At 37.9% G+C, this 18,100-nt stretch overlaps 1 protein-coding gene across 2 annotated transcripts in view; it reads right to left on the bottom strand.

The window, feature by feature from the left end:
* APBA1 (amyloid beta precursor protein binding family A member 1) overlaps nt 1-18,100 on the bottom strand; it is a 69,633-nt gene that overhangs the window by 18,570 nt on the left and 32,963 nt on the right. For both annotated transcript variants that reach the window (XM_026866154.1, XM_026866153.1), the window contains exons 3-5: nt 9,981-10,082; nt 6,553-6,592; nt 2,296-2,441 (exon numbers count right to left, since the gene is read on the bottom strand). In XM_026866154.1, coding sequence (XP_026721955.1) covers nt 2,296-2,441; nt 6,553-6,592; nt 9,981-10,082 — 288 coding nt within the window. The remainder of the gene's footprint in view (nt 1-2,295; nt 2,442-6,552; nt 6,593-9,980; nt 10,083-18,100) is intronic.

Consider the following 18,100-nt stretch of genomic DNA (forward strand, 5'->3'; position numbering starts at 1 on the left):
TCATAATAAATTTCTCACTAAAAAAGTTTATCTTTAAAGGTAATCAGCAACAAAGCCAGCCAAAACCAACCCTAATGAAGCAACAACCCTAAGGTGCAGGGAGGTATATTTTCATTGCCTGAGCTTCATCTAGAAGCAGAAAAGCAGGAATTGTCAAAGAAGTGTAAATGGTATTGTGTGCTGTGCACTAAGGCAATAATTTTCTGAAATACACCTACAGTTTCAGAAAATTATGCTCACCAAATAGGATTTTACCAGGTCAACAATGCAACGACTTAGGCCTCCATCCTGAGACAAATTTGCTACAACCAAGAACGTGCATGCCTGCTGATTTATATGGATGTAAAAATCATGGGTTTTACGAGTGAAATGAGTTAAACAGATTTCTTCTGTTTTGAGGCACAGCAGTGCTGAGGCATAACAGAATCCTCACAGAGAACTTTATTTTGTTAATGAATTTCTAAGAAATACATTTGTATCAGAGGAAGATTCTACACTCTTATACCTCATAGGCCTGCTTTGAATCAATTCTATTCCAGGTTTCTCTAACACATCCCTTCAATCTTTGCCTATTGTGTACTCCCACATAAGCTTTACCTCCTAGGTTCAAACTTCCTGTTCAGCCTCAGGTTCATGTTCTACTCCGGATACCAGTTTCCTGTGACAGCCGATGCTAATCTTTCCTTTCAACCTTCAGCGATGCATCCCTCCTAGATCCAGCCTCACTGAGGCTCTCATTTCTCTCCCTTCTCTATTCTACCTTTAGTTTCCTGTGCATTCAAATCAGACTTTTCTACTATGTGGCCAAGCATCAGGAAGGAACAGATGGTGACTACTAAACTGAGAGGCACAGCCTTACTTGCACCCAGAACAGGAAAGAAGCAGACTCTGTAAGGGAAAGTCCCTGCTGTAGCTTTGGGAAGAACTCACCAAGACCTGCCAGGGTTGAGAAAGCTGAGTGTAAAATCTTCTAAAAGAAAGTCACTGAAAACAGCATCTCCCATGAACACAGATGAATCCTTCTTTTTCAAAAGGCTCAGTAGTTGTTTAAGTTTGTGGAAACTTCTACAGAGATGACAGAAGATGACTTATCTGTATCAGAAAGGCTGTAGCCTTCTGCCTGCCTGCCTCCTCTAAAATACTAGAGTGATTTTCAAAGACAAGGTTACAAGACCTTATGTATTTTGGCATTGGCAAAATTACAATCTTTTCAAGTGTTTCAGTACTTCTATCTGGAGCTTTCCTGTCAAAGTTTCAACGGTTCTAGTTGAAGCTTCCCTGTGAAAGTTTCATACACAGACTGAATTGAACACCTGGCATGGAAAACAGTGGAAGGAGTAACAACAGCAGGAAGCATCAATTGACCTTAATAAACAGTGCTGCTGGCTTTACTGATAACATGCCGTCTCTCACCCTCTCTCTTTTATACAATTGCATGCAGAGTCTGAGTTGGAATCCAAAATAAACTATATAAAAGAACAACACACAAAAACTAAACTAAAGAAAGTGAGATTTTGTTGGTTAGCTGAATTAGCAGAAAAGGAAGCTGTGTGCCTACCAACCAGTCATGTATGGGTAGTGGGAGTATTGCAGCATCCTCTACAACCATGCAATACTTCATTCACACACCTTAATTTCAGTTGACAATGTCATCATTGTAACTTATGACACAGCAGCATGCCCATTGCTTGTCACGGCTCATACAGCAATCAGTGGGCATTTCTGTTTTCCAAACAAAGCAAATATACCAGAATCTAGGAATTTATTTTTTTCCCCATACATCTCTGTACCATCACAGGCTTTTCTTTTTCTTTTAGAATCAGCTCATAGCTGTTATGTGGTGGAGAACTAGTAACCAACCACAGCAGGGTCAAAAATAACTGCAGACATTACCACAGTGCCAGTTTCATCAAGTTCCAAGCTAGAAGCAGTACTTACTAGTACTTACTAGTACTCCAAGCAGCTGCAGTACTTACTAGTTTTACCCTCAATCTGTTTCCCCTCAAAACCCAGGTAATATATAACTTAGACCACCATTCACTTCAGATTCTGGCTTAGAGTACACAGTTCAAGTATTACTACAGGGAATTAAAATGACCTGGTAACTTTTCCTTAGCAATCTTGTTCCAAAAAGCAGCATTAAACATGTGATTTATTTTCCTGAAAGAAAGATGAGGCACTTAACTTTTCTGAAACCACAGATAACCCCAGATGAAGAAAACAGTGCATATGTAAGAAGATCATATCCACAACCTTAAGGCACCCATACAAGAAGCAGGAGGAATTATTCCTCACCTTGATCCTGCTGACAGCTTCCTGAGCCTGCATCATTCTCACATTCTTGGAGGGAGTTTTATCAGAAAGAAGTTGCGTGGAGCCAAGGTAATTGGCAGCAAAAATGATTCCATCTATTAAGTCTTCAGGATCGCAAGGTCCAGGAACTGTAACACAGGAAAAAAATCACTGAAGAAAATCATACTGAACCACAGCAAAACATTATCACTCTGACAACTTGAGCCTGCACCTGATGGCTGCAAATGCTCCACTGAAATACTTCAGTTTAGCATGATGATGTGGCAAACAGTACTTTCAAAGGCACAAAACATCAAGCAAATGCTCTCAACATCTCTGGCGGGTTGACCCTGGCACCAGGTACCCACCAAAGCTGCCCTATCACTCCCCCTCCTCAACTGTACAGGGGAGAGAAAATATAACAAAAGGCTTGTGGGTCAAGATAAGGTCAAGATAAGGACAGGGAGAGATCACTCAGCAATTACCATCACAGGCAAAACAGATTCAACTTGGGGAAATTAGTTTAATTTATTACTGATCAAATAAAAGTAGGATAATGAGGAATAAAACCAAATCTTAAAAACACATTACCCCCATCTCTCCCTTCTTTCTGGGATCAACATTAGTGCCAATTTTCTCTACTTCCTCCCCACAGCAGTGCAAAGGGATGGGGAATGGGGGTTGCTGTCAGTTCATCATACACTGTTTCTGCCACTCCTTCCTCCTCACACTCTTCCCATGCTTCAGCGTGGGGCCCCTCCCCCAGGAAACAGTCCTCCACCAATTTCTCCAACATGAGTCCTTCCCATGGGCTACAGTCCTTCATGAACTGCTTCGGTGTGAGTCCCTTTCACGGGGTGCAGTCCTTCAGGAACAGACTGCTATAGTGTGGGTCCCTCACGAGGTCACACGTCCTGTCAGCAAACCTGCTCCAGCATGGGCTTCTCTCTCCTCCACAGGGTCACAGGTCCTGCCAGAAGCCTGCTTAAGTGCAGCCTTCCCAGGGGTCTCAGATTCCTTTGGGTGCATCCACCCTCTCTGGTGTGGGCTCCTCCACAGGCTGCAGGTGGGTATCTGCTGCACCGTGGAATCTCTGCTCTGGCACCTGGAGCACCTCCTCCTACTCCTTCTTCATTGACCTTGGTGTGTGCAGAGTGGTTTTTCTCCCATACCCTCATTTCTATTTCAGCTGCTGCTGCACAGCAGTTTTCCTTCTTCTTAAATATGTTGTCACAGAGCCACTACCACCATCACTGATGAGTTTGACCTTGGCCAGTGGCGGGTCTGTCTCGGAGCCCACTGGCACTGGCTCTGTTGGACGTGGGGGAAGCATCTAGCAGCTTCTCATGGAAGTCACCCCTGTAGCCCCCCCTTGCTACCAAACCCTTGCCACACAAACCCAATGCAACATCTCTCCAGCAAGAGCTGTAAATGCTAATTCAGCCTGTCTCTTACAACAGCTTAGTCTTTTGTGAGCAGGGATCACGCTGGAACAAAATAATCTCTGTGAGTTTTCACTGTTATAAAGGGACAGACACAGTACCCACCAAAACCAACCTTGCAATTCTAAGACCAACAGTCACAAACAGAAAGATGAAGGATGCAACAACAGTTATCAGCCACTGGCTCAGTTGTATGTTAGTTTCAGTTAGTACAACAGGCAGAGGAACCTCCCCGGGAATGCTTTACAGGTACAACATGCTTCCTCTTACTAAGGAGACTGATTGACCAATTAAGCCAAGTACTTTTATGCCATAGACCTTTAAAAGTCACTCTTATTCTCAACAGTGCTACTGAGGTAATGTACAAGAGTTAAATAAAAATGTTGTTAAATACACTGAGCACAGGCTCTCCTGATGGCAAAACAACTCCTTTGTCCCACAGATTCTTAATGATCTGACTTGCATCAACTGTGGAAAGTTTGAGTGTGCAGTGAAGAAGTCTTCAGTGCCTAACAATGTAAATCCTTACAAAGCAGTATTTATGATCTGTGATTGTTTTGGTGTTTGGCAATTATATCTAAAAATCGTATATGTAAAAATGTTCTATTTTAACACTTTGCTACATGTTAAAGTTGTCACAAACCAAAAGTGAGGCTGGTTAACCTAAGAAGCTTCTTCTTTTCTTACAAGTAAGGAAACATAGCTGATGTTCAAGACATGTGAAAATGCAAGTCATCTTAAAGAATGCTAATGATGTGTTCACATTTTATCACAAAAAAAATATTGGTTTTAGGTTTGCCTTTTTTTCCTCTAAGAAGAAAGCAAAAACCCTACAATAGCAGACTGGTGTTTTTCTTAGTTTAAGGGGTATCTTGAGATATAAGGTGATGGGGCCTAAAGTTTAGCATTACCGAGAATGCGAGTTTTGTTCTAATTATAACAGAAGAGATTAACAATCCCTCAGAAAGAGCATGGGTAACTTTGGCCCCAAATAAATGCAAGTCATTATTAAGATTAAAATAACAAAAGAAAGCTGGAGATAAATATCACACTGAAACTATACACACAGACAGAAGTAGATGGATAAATCTTATGAGCAAGTTTGTCTCCTTTATGGTTTCTTTAAATATGAAAATTTATGACTAGTAATTTTAAGATGCTCAACTCCAGTGTGCAGAATTTGTTTAGATACTATTATCTGGAGAACTCTCAAAATTAACAAGTCACTTTCAAGTACATGCCTTGAAGAAATGGAATTTTTTCCTTAGGAAAATTTATGCATCTGGAAGTACTACATATTTGCATACTATTCCAGTCCTGAAAACATACAGCATTTTACGTGTTAGTGTTTGTTACTCTACATGTCAAGGCCTTTTCACCACTTCCACCAGTTCATTATAAAAGGCACAAAACCCTTTATAGTACAATTTCTTATCAAAATACAAAAACCATAAATACAGACTGACAAAGGCATAAATAAGACTCCCAGAAGGAATCATATTAAAACCATAAAAAGATATGTGCTCTATTTTCAGCAGAGGTGAACACACAGACAGCAACGCTTTCTATAAGCCCCCTCCATTTATTACCTCTGTCAATGAAAATATTATCTGAATAGAAGTGTAGCATAGGTGCTGGCAATTTTTTCTTGGACTGCTAGTGCATAAAAATGGAAAATTTGGGTCTTTAAGGAATCTTGCACTGGACCAAGATCTAAGAAAACTTTAGTTCACAATTTTTTTTTTTCTTTTAAGGAAGGGAGGATTATTTAAGATAGCCCTTGATAGACAGGGCTATCACGAGGAGATAAATTTCAGTTCTAAGAGAGATCCTTCATTGCTGCAAAATTCCAAAGCTCAGCTAGTTTCAAAACAATATGTGAAATTTACATTAGTTGACATTCCAGCCACAGACTCAAAAATATGCAGCTCATACACTGAAGAGTAAACCAATGATTAACTTGTAGTCTTAAGAGAATGATTGCATAATTGTTTAAACACAGCACACTGTAAAGCAATACAAGGAGTTCCAAGACAGTCCAAATTATGTATCGCATCAGCTGTATATCTGGCATTTCATCAAGCATATGGAACAACTGCTGTCAGCTGAAAAAAAGCCAAATAAAACTTTGAATATTCTGCTTCTGTCATGCTCTCATAATGAAATAGCTGGGCTTTACAGCATGCAGCCTTCCTGTATATTCAGGGTGCTGACTCATACAAAAGGTAACAGCAGTTCATGTAGCAGTTAACTTGCTTTTTCACATTTTTCTGAATAAATTCAGTGCTACTAGAAGTGCAGCCTTAGCTCTAAGACAAGCAGCACTATTTAATTAGAGGCCAGTAGCTGTAAAGCAGTGCAGATTTCCTCTGGGAGGACTGTCAATTATTCCAATTAATCCAATTCTGCTAATTAATCCAAATGAGATTGGATTGAGCTGGCCAATAGCAATCAGTGCTGGAGAGAGCACTACAGTCTTCTTGCCTAGCCTATTTTCCTTGTCCACACATATTTGTACGTGTTATATAAATAACATTAAAAAATTAGTAGTGTGTTTTAAGTGATACTGATAAAAAGCCAGCAGAACTGACACAGAAACTATGGATGAAACACTAAAAAAATAAAAGTTCCATGTTTCTGAACTTCTGAAAGGGAACAGGATTTAGTTTAGGTTCCAGATTTGATACAATTTAATCTAAACCAGCATACCCAACCCCAGCAGCTTTTCTATTCAGCAAATAAAAATAAAATCTTATGCATTATAAATACTGGAGTTTTTTTGGATAAAAAACATTTAGAAATTGTAAAACTAGCTTACCTTCAACATAGGTTGGAAATGAAGCCAAGCTTTTTCTGGACTGTAATTAAGACAAAAAGTATTTCAAACAGAACAGAGCATGCACAAATATGCATTAAAAATTTCTCCATGCCAAAAAAAAAAAAGGTAGATCAATCATAGTTATTAGTTATTATAAAGTTATCACCACTACTAAGATTTATTATTACATTTAGTATTTTCAAACTCTAAGCACCTACTAGAGTTAAATTCAAAGTACTTCATTTGTGTCTATCTATCAGGCCACTTGCTAGGCCTAATTTTCAGTTACTTGGTGTTAAATAGTATATTAACTGTCTACCAATAGACACTCTAACTAATCAAGAAGTATGCAGGAAAATACATCATATCTCAAAGACACTGGATATTCCAACTACAAATAAATACATGCAAGAATATATAAAATTACACTATAACATTATTATTCATGACTGAAACCATCAGCCCAGTCAGTTACTCACTAATCAAATCCCGTTATTCATTAGGACTGTTCTTAGATGTATCCCTCAAGTTAATACAGCCTACAAAAAGCTTTCTCAATTTTAACAGGTTAGGTAGCAACCTGTATTCTGTGGGGTAACTGAATTCACTAACACCTTACCACCAACTACAGTTGGTAATTATGTAAAAAGTGAACATATAAAAAAATTCCTGACTTGCATATGTAAATACACAGCCTAAAGTAAAGACCTTACTTCCAACTGCAATTTTATGTGAAGGACTGTGGGTAACACTTCAAACACCTGAAAGCTACAAATGTCATCATTTTGTTATAATCAATAACATAAACCACATAGCAAAATTTATCAAAGAAAATTCTGTGTGGCAATATACAGATGTTAATAAGTATACTGAAATATCTGCTGCTATTGTATGATAAAAATTTAGGACAGTCCATGGATTACAAAACTTTAATGAATCTGCAACTGATTGTATTAGCAGTAACTCCTCCAATGAGTGCTTAATATCATTTTAAAAGATTAAAAGAAAATCTATATAGGATCAGAATAATGTATAATAAACAATTTCCAGACGCTATACATTGAAACATATGCCATATTATTTTCATTTATGACAGCCAACTTACTAGGCATTTTGTATTAGTGGAAAAAACAGGTAAACTAGGAAGGTTTATGTGACAGGTTGAGTGACTAAACCCAAGGAGTTTTTTCCATTGTAACAAATAGAGAATGGATGTAACAAGTAATGTTTTTCAATGAATGATGCTCATCTTGCTATAAAATAAAACAACCTGTGAAATGAGAACAAAAGACACAGACAGCAGAGCCTGTGCAGCCGTACTTTCTGTTGCTCATGAAAATGACCAAGCTTTATTGCAAAACCAAGAAAACTCTCCATCAGAGATGCATAAATTGTCAGTAAACAACCATCTCCCGCTGCCAAAGCATTTAAGCTGCTGTGAGGACACTGACATGCCTTTTTAGATCTGCATCTCTTTCACCTCTTCAGATGAGTGTTTTTACCGGACCACCTACCCATACATATTTCAACAATTGTTTGTAATTGCTGTTGTTTTAGTGCTAAGAGGGAGATTCAACCACTGGACTCTTAACAGGCCCAGAGGACAAATGCCCTACAAACCAGAGACAGCACATGCATATAAATGACCTTTCCAAAATTTTTTTTTTTTTTTTTTTTTTTTTTTAACAGAGTGAACAAAATCTGTAATCACAGATTTGGCAGCTATTCAGCAATCTGACTGATGCAACTGTTTTTTCAGAACAGAACGGAATAAATTGCAGCATATATGCTTTTATTGCAAAAACTTACACACAGAATTAAGGTTTTTTTTGTTCATTACCCAGGTTGAAAGACATTCTGCTAAGACCACAGGAATAATAAAGCAACAGGTAACATTACCAATGGGAGGAAACCTACACCTCTTAATTTTACATATCCATGAATAATGAAATATCAAGGTCAATAATGTTTCATTACTCTTGTTAATCTCATTGCCAACCAGTATTATAAAATTTATATTTTAAAAAAGGTTTTACGAAGACCTAAAAGCCATTCACAAAAATTATAAGGCCACTTTATCACTGTTGTTCTTGCACTGGAAGTACTAAAGCAGGCATTATTGCTCATCTGAGGGAAGCAAACAGCCTGACACATCCTAATGTGAAACATGGTTTACCATCTCTGACAGACACTACTTGTGAGCACATCTTAAATACTGAAATAAGTAGTGTCTTGTTTATTTTCTTCCTTTGTGTAAGTTCACTGATATCTAAAAATTTCTAAAAGTTAGGATACATATGAAGTGACAAAATCTGTACTGAAGAAAGCTAAAGGCTTTAGCAGGCTAACAATATAGCAGATTAAAATTTAATGGCACAATCTATTGTTGAAGGCTTTAGAACATAAGATTTTATGAGTTTCTTCTATCTTTTGAAACCTTTCATTATTTGCTAAATGCAAATACAGACTGGCACAAATACACATGTTACAAGCTTTATTATCCCTTTATAATAACAAAAGAAAAAAGGAAAGAATAGATTACTAATTAGAATTTAGATTACTAATCAGTATTTCCATTAAAGTAGATCAGTCTTCTTCACTGAAGTAGACAATCATGCATTACTGTAAGTAACAATATGGTATTTTGTTAAGACTACAGTTTCTAGGGGTTTTTTAAGCATAAAAACAAATAAATCAAATATTTGTAATTTTTCTGCTTACAGAGGCAGCCATTCTATGCTAATTCAAATACTATTTATGCCAACGATTTTCTTTTCATATCGTGAGAAGTTCTACTCACACTTCTCATTTTGTGTTGGTAGAACTACTGCAATGTAAAAAGCTGTCAGGTGAGGAGAAAAAAAAAAAAAAAAGGAAAACAGAAAAAAGAAAGGTACATATTTAGTTTTATTTTGAGGAGCCTGGAGTCAGGAACTGAATTCTGACTGTGAATCACTGGCAGACCAGTTTCTACAACGACAAAACATTAAACAGCATAAATTACAACCTAATTAATTTCATTTAAGCAAGCTTTTTCATCTGGCTGAGAATTTTATTTTTTTTTTTTTTTTTTTTTTTTTTTTTTTTGTGGGAAGACATTCTGTATGGAAGAAAGAAAAGGGCTGCTTCCTTCTTCCTCTTAACATCGAGATGATGTTGGCTGTTTGGTAAATCAACACCACCCAGGCTGCTAAATAAATTTAGTGGCTGCTGAACACAGACTCAGAAATGCCATAATAGACAGTTTCCAGTATGTTATAAATTCAGTCAGACATCCAGGCTAAGGAACAGAGCTACAAATCAGTTTTTCAAGTTTGTTGCAATTTTGGAAGAAGAGAAGGGATTTCACAAGTACAAAGGTGCAATTAAAATAAAGAGGCATAAGCAGCATGAACAAGACTGTGGCTTTTAGAAAGATTTCACTCTACCTCTTTATTAGTGGAGGCCTCTGCTGTACTGCAGACATCCTGGTGATGTTGCCTACTTGACGATTCAGCACCTCGAGGTGAAGAGGAATCTGGAGATGGAGACTAGACATGTCAAGAAAATTAAATAATAATCTGAGTGACTGATGTGGAAATTCTTTCATATTTTCCTGTAACTCATCAGTGAAAATAAGAGATGAGAGGGAAAAACAGAAAAGAAAAAACAAGACAAGCACTTTTAAGACATTGTAACCCTTGCTTTTAATCATAATGATCACATATCAACACCTCAGTGGGCTTATTCTGAAGAGCTAAATTTTTAAAAAAACACCTGTGTTTTTTTGTCAGTAATGTATGAAGTCAAGCAGTTGGAAAAATTAAAAGCTGTCCTCAGTGGCAAGCAACACTCAGCCAAAAAGTGTGTCATAAAACTTTATTTTTGCAAGGTGAATGGGGGATCGTCAATATTGGTATTGGGCCAACTACTTACTGTCAGCACTCAACTAAGTTGCAGTTACAGGACTTTCAGTTGCACAAGTACGTGCCTATTACATGCAGAGAAATGACTGTGAGCTTACTGAAGGCTGCAGGCAATGCAGACCAATGTCCTAAGCACTGACATTCTAGGAAAGAAAAGACAGTCACAAAGAAATAAGCTGTGATGGTAGACAGGTGAACTGACCATGACCAGAACACAGGGATTCCACTAAAGATTACCTAGTTGTCAAATCAGGGAGAGTGAAGAAAAGACTGCAATTTCCCCATAAGCACACCTGGTCTCAGGCAGAATTAACCTGAAGTGTTAATCTTAGCAGAGGTAGGCTGCAGTGGTTGTCCCTAAATTGTTATTCCACCATCTTAGAAAACAACTTTTATAAATTGTACAGAGTAATGCTAATGTATTCAAGGACTTCTGAAAATATTCAAGGAGTATTCAGTACCAGCGTAATCAAAGACTGTAATTCCTCATCCTAAACACAGCACAAACTTGGAAAATATTTCACGGTTCATGCTATGAACCTAGTACTATACATGCTCTCTAAAACAGATTTCCTAATTTTTCTCCCTTCACTGTAAACAATTTAGTGGAGAACCTGTCTTTCCAATAATGTCCCAGTCATTCATGATCATCAAGAATGTTATAGCAGAAAACCAAAGGGAACAATATAGAAAAGCAACACCATGGAATAGCTACACCTATGCAGTATGTCAGCAAGTACCTTGGTAAAGGGAAAGAATGCCTTGGGAAAGGATATTCTAATCATACACAATTCCTAATGAATGCTGGTGACACTAAAGAGCTGTAGCAAGGTATTTACAGTCCACAGCAGGGGGCACTGGTATGGGGCAATGACACAAGAACACAGAGTGCAGAATTAATGAAGATAACCAAAATGAGAGTACAAAGTTTCAATGTAGCAGGCATATTTAAAGGCAGATCTTAAGGAGATACAGGAAAAACATGTCAGTGTGCATGGCAAAATGTGAATTCTCAAAGGAAAGTTTACCATTTAGCTATACAAGATGGGTGTTTAGCCCAGCAGCCCTGGTATTCTATGCTGTCCTTTGGCACAGGGAGTCTGGCCCAAGATTTGCCAGCTCAACAGTTCATCAATGATGGCAAAACAGCCAAATACTCTTCTGGTTTCATAAACAATTACATGACATGGCTTTTCTATAAGCCAATGAGTCACACCAGAAAAGGGCAACACTTTCAGTGCTCTGAGGTGGCAGTAGCTCCATTCAAGGAGTGCCCTCCTTCTATGCCTCCACTCCAGCTGAAACATTGAGTTCTACGAAATAGTGTGCAAAAAGCCCTACGTTTTGCAAGCTCAGCTTCACAGATATGGAACAAACCAAGAAAGTAAAATTCCCTTCTCCACCTTTTCTCTTTACCCTCATTTCTTTGAAAGGTCTATCATGGATAATTACTGAATATTAGAATTATAGTTAACTAATAAAGGTTTCCAAAGAGTTAAGAAGCAATTTCTTATACAGGTGTCTCCTGGGTAAAAGAGTAGACTTTGCATCTCTCTATATTTTGAATTACATCCGTAGGGGAAAAAGGAGGTGCAGCTGTGGAACAGGCCCTGACCAGATGTATCTGTGAAATGGTCCCTAGAATGCTGTCATGGGATTGCAACATCAGACTAAAGCTGGCATGTGCTCACACCACCAGCATTCACACAGGGGCTCTAGAAGAGGTACAGGCTCCCCTGATTTGCTGTGTAACTACCAGAGTTACAGTGCCACAGTGACCCAACTGCACAAATGGCAACTCCAATTTATTTAAGGAAGAGTCCTCATAGAGCTCACATTCCCAACAGTTACATAGTATTTCTGGGTTAGGATTAAAACCAAAAGATGCACAATACTATCAACCTAATAATGATATCAGAATGTTGCAGGATTGAGCTTTAAATAGGAAACAAAGAAAAGCATAGAATATTTTAGCATTAAATGTATATTTTAAATGCCTGAAAGCTCTCATTTTCACACACTAAAGTGATAACAGTAAATGATTTAAACTAGTTTGTTGCTGACATTAAGAAATTTTGCACCATTTAAAATGTATTAACAGTTTCTCCAGCAGCACTACAAATACCTTTACTCAGCTATTTTAATCTACAAAGTATCAGAATTAAGCAACCATCAAAATGATCACACAGCTTTCCATATGCTCTGTTTGAATATCTGCTTCAATTTTCTGGGAAATCCCCCCCCCCAACCCAAAACTACCAAAGGCAAATATCAAACATCCTACTAAATTTGCTACATGACACGACAGCTGTGCCCAAAAACATTTGTACAAAAAAGTTGTCTTTGAAGAATAAACACTCACTTCTCTTCTGCATCAAAATGCATTTTTAGAGGTACCATAGATAATGCACATGGAAATAATGCAGTCACAGCAACAGCAAGAAATATTTTGATAGACAACATGCATAGTTGCTCAAAACATTACAACTGAAGTTTAAAATGTTTAGTGACTGCTTCATTGTCCGTTAAAAAACAAGTTTCAGAAGCCTAACAAAAATGCCGTCAGAACAAACATAAGTTCATGTAAGTATGCTGTTACTATGTAGAGAGGTCCATTAGTGGAATTTTAAAGTGTTTTCTTGAGTACAGCATGAAAAAGTACTAGCTTACCCCATTTCTCCTCTTGAATATCTACTTACATTTTTCTTACGATTCTCAACCTGGTACATCCAAAAATTCTCCATCTCAATTTCGGTGTTGTTCGACTCTAACTAACATGCAACCCCCTCCACCCGAGAAACCTTCCTTGCTAATATTATGCAGAGGGATTTAGTAACAGAACTTGTGACAGGAGAGGATTGTATTGCATCCAACCTATACAGGTCAATGCAGCTGTCTACCAATTAGCACATGAAGACAAACATAACTGACACTGAAACATTTTCAAATACAACTACCTGCTCTTGCTTTATAAAAGAAGTGTTGTTTTACCTGCTTTTAGCAGCAGCTTATCTGAAAAGAACATAAACTAGGGGGTCACATCATCACATACAAGGGATAGAGGGGGTGAAATCAACAAATACTTCAGCAAGATTCACTTAAACACAAGGCCATTATTTATATATGACACTAATGTCCACCTACAGGCTTCTTGGCAGAGGAATAGCAAATACAGTCTTATTTGTAATAAGGTACCCATACCCATTAGGCAAAGGCAGAAAGCACTATGAAATATTCAGGTCCAACATGTGAGTACAGTCAGTCAGATGCACAATTTCATAAGCATCGCTGAGTACAGCACAACTATGGCAGTAAATCTCTTAGATTTTAGCACAGCTATGCCGTGGCAGAATACCTATTGTGATTTGAAAAGTTTAAATTCTATTAATCAAAATGGAGACTGAGCCCATTAACATATATTCAAAGCTTTTAGATGGCATAAAGTAGCCATAAAGAATGGAGCTGAAAGCTAAATTTCCTTCCAATAAAACTAATCATCATTATTGGGTGTCTCTGAATTTGCTTCAACTACAGTGTCAAAAATGGGAGGGTTTGAAAAAATAAAATGAACTCTGAACTATTGTACACATACATGCATACTGTGGCACAATCTGTGCAATTTAATTTATAACTGTGACATAAGGATGAAGTTTGTATTGTAGTTGTGGTGTAACTGCCTCTGCACTTCCCATCGCTTCTCAGTGCACTTCCCATCAGTTTGCTGGGTGGTCCAGTTTGTGCACAGATAATACAATGAGTTATGTTATGACAAGGTAAAGGACTGAGCTACTCACTTCAGAGCAGTGCGTTTGACTAATTGCTACAGGACCACTCTGTATAGGAATTTCAGGCAGCCTCAGAGATTCCCCCAGCAGGCTCCTCCTGTGCATATGACAAGTGAGAAGCACAATTTATCGCTTCTGCTAACTACCATTCTGGGCAGGTACTCTGTCTGACCCAACAGCTTCCTCATGCAGTTTCTGCTGCAAAAATGATCAAACAGTACATGGATAAGACACTTGCAGGTAGTCAACAGGAACTATTCCTGCAGATGCAGATAAGACACTTGCAGGTAGTCAACAGGAACTATTCCTGCAGATGCAGATAAGGTCATATTCAACAGTGTTATGATACAGTTAGCATAGGACATGTTTTGTCTGTAGCTTAAGGTAAACTACAGCAATGGATCACACATGCTACAGTGGTCATGTGGGATCACAGACCAGCTGTATATAAGACCTGAGAACAGATGCAGTTGGGGGAATCTCCTCTGATCCAGCTGATGATGCCTTGCCCTGCCACTTATCACTATTTGGATAATGACTGACAATCCCACTTAAGAGATCTGACTGTTCACACATCACACTATTCAAAAGCTCTGTATAAACTAGCTTTTTTTTTAAAAAAAACAAACACACTGTCCACAAGTTCTGCACAACACGGAGTTGCAATTATTCAGTAATATTAATTGAAATTAAAAAAAAAAAGAGATTTTGACCTAAGCAATAACTGTAACTGTCGAAGCCTTTGACAAAAATCCCCACTTGTTACTGTTATGTTACTAAGTCTCAAATACAAAATAAAAATATACCTAAGAACACACAGTTTTAGATCTGACACAAAAAAGTCCAAGTGAGCAGACAATAAATGTAACTGAGACTGTTATGGCAAGATGGTCCTTTATTTTGCCCATTTCAAATTGTCTCTTGGCCACATGAGCCAGTAGCAGTAACCATATAGTACCACAGTCACACTTTGTGAGCTGGTAACTTCTCTTTGAATAAAATCTTAGGCTGTACAGACTGACTGTCTGTCAGATCGCACACACATGCTATGTGGGTAGGGTCTGTCCAGAAGCACGCATACTGGATAGAAGGTTGCCAGTACAGCAGGGCCCCTGGAAGCTGGTTCAGTGCTGGCTGTTTCTCTCTTTCAGCTATGGATTTCATCAGCTGTACTTTCATTTGAACTTGTAGTTCAAATGCAGCTTAATTTATCAGTCTGAAAAAATCAGTACATGTCCCTCCCATACTTTAACAAGCACTGTTCTAGTTTTCAACAGCACCAAAAAAGTACTTGAAATTGCTTTCATCTTTCAATAATTAAAAAAAAAAAAGCAAAAAAATATTCAAGGGGTTATGTATCCAGTGCTCATGGTAATTTAAAAGCCTGTAAATCATCTGGAGAGTGCCTGTCTTAAAGCAGACTAATTGAGAAATTTAAGGTTTCTTCTGTGTGAGTGATGAATCAGCATGAAGTTTTCTGCCCGGGATATTTTTTTTTTAATTATTTTTGGTTTGGGTCTTTTGGGGCATTTTTATTCTGTATAATTTTAAGACTTGCATAGGTGATGGAAAGATTACCTGTATTTCTGTGTGCTCAACCAACAGTTTTAAAAGGTCTGCTCAGAAAAAGAAAACAATATTGTATCAAAACAAGCTCATCTTTATTTCATTTCTTTTCTTTCTTTTTTTCCCCCCTTAGTTCATCTATTACTAAAACCTGCTTAATTATTTAAAACAGACTTCTCTATTGCCTTGTTAATAATACATTACTCCTGCTGTGGAAAAAAATGAAGCAAACCCATCTGCATGAAAACACCTCTGGAGTTATCGGAATTGAGAAAATCCTGCAACTGAGAACTCAAAGGTTGAAATAACATGTATGTAACGAAAAAGAACAGAGACGCAAAGCAATGCAGCTCAGTTCTGTTTTACCTGAAAGGCTTGTCTTCAGCTCTGAATTCCTACTTCACAGATCCAAACCATCCATGTATGTGGTTTTACTTTATATTAGCATTTATTCTAACCCTGCAGCACCTCAAGTGTCTGGAGAGGAATAGAGACTATGAACACTGGTGAGGGCTTTGTAAAACCAAAGTCTTGGCACACAGCAACAAACCGTGACCTGCAGACCAACAAAACTTGGCCTTCACGTCTCTAACCTGATGGAAAAGAGAATGGATTTCAGAAAAAGGTCATGATGTTTTGTTCTGAAATGGAGAATTTCTCCTTCTAAACCACTATTTTCTCCTGATTATGGCAGAAGTGAAGCAGGCAGCCTGCTCCTCTCCTCTGGACATGGTAAGACAGAAATGGTCTTTAAATCCCAGCCCCCCCCAAAATCTACTTGAGCTTTTGTGCCTGTGAGTGCTTTTCTCAGCAGGTCTCTGTACTTCCACAACTAAGCAAGCCACTATTCTCAAAGCTCTATAATATTTTAAACATGCTTTTATAGACCTTATGTACAGTTTATACACCAGAATATTTAACTGTATTGTGAGATATCTACTACACAAAACTATTCCCCTTTCCACTTGCACATGTGTTTATCCCCAAGTCCAGATCCATGCACTGCAGATGTCTTCTATTTAGACCTTTAAATACCACTATTTCTGTGCTGAGCTAGGCACATTCATGGAAGGTTTCTGGTGGAGAATCTGACAGAGAAGAATGATGGGCAAGAGCTACTTAAATGGGATATGGGTCTTCCCTTCCAGTGAGATAACTGTGTGCATCTAGAACATCCCCTTTTCCTGAAGGGCATCAGACACATGCACACCATAAGCTCTTTGCTGGTCTCCAGCTATAAACATTATTCAGTATGATGTCAACAGATTCTCTCCTGTTTCATACTCAGAAAACACAACCTAACTGCAATTCCACAGTCTTTTCCTTTGTGGGTCAGTTTCCTGATGTCACATTTCTTGCAGCTGTGCAGCTCTAACTGCTATTGTATTTGAATGAGATAACCTCACAAGGGCAGATCCAAGTGATGGTCTGCTTTGGTTTAAAAAGTTTTCTGATAAACAGGTTTTGGAAATATATGTCAGTTGCTTATATCTCATAGTGTAGCAAACAAACAAACAAACAAACCTTACTGCATTTATTCAAAGGACAGTGAGAGAATTTTTCAGTTTTTATTAAATACACAAATACAACACCTTCTCCACAAACTAGATGTCCAGACCATCTCTTATTCAAATGAAAGCATGCATCACTAAATCAGGGTACACAAGGCACGACAGCAAATGCTCTCCATTGTTAAATATTAAGTAGGTACTACAGCACACTGTTTATTTATTCACAGAAGTCTGCTACCTGTTTCCTACATCACAGGACTACCAGAGTTTATTACAGTAGAATTGTCCATGGGCTGTGAGCAATTTTCTTTTCATACACCCACCAAACATTTATTTAGAGGAGAAATACATAATGATGACTGAAATTTTGGGTAAACTGTGAATAAACCTGAAAACAGGGCATCTTAAAAACAGATACAGTGATCAGTAGCTTTCTTACAATCAGTCATTGCATGTCTTTCCTAACAGACTATACCCAGACACATGCTAGCTGAACACTTCTGGATTGTTAGCTTCTCAAAATAGTCTCTGGACACTTCCACTGATATTCTACCAAACGTTCTGCTGTGAATGTATCATCCAAATGCTCAGCACTGAGGAGTAACAGTGCTTTCTTGTGAAATAAGGCAAAGGAGGTTGTCATATTTAATGATCTCATGGATACTCCTAGCTGAATAAAAAGTGATTGCTATTTGGATCTAAAGAAGTCTTACCAGTTTCAATATGATATGATGAACAACACAAAATGATTACAGATATTTTCAAGTAAATTCAATCTGTA

This window comes from Athene cunicularia, assembly GCF_003259725.1.
Source record: "Athene cunicularia isolate RWA chromosome Z unlocalized genomic scaffold, athCun1 chrZ_part2, whole genome shotgun sequence".
Classification (NCBI taxonomy): domain Eukaryota; kingdom Metazoa; phylum Chordata; class Aves; order Strigiformes; family Strigidae; genus Athene; species Athene cunicularia.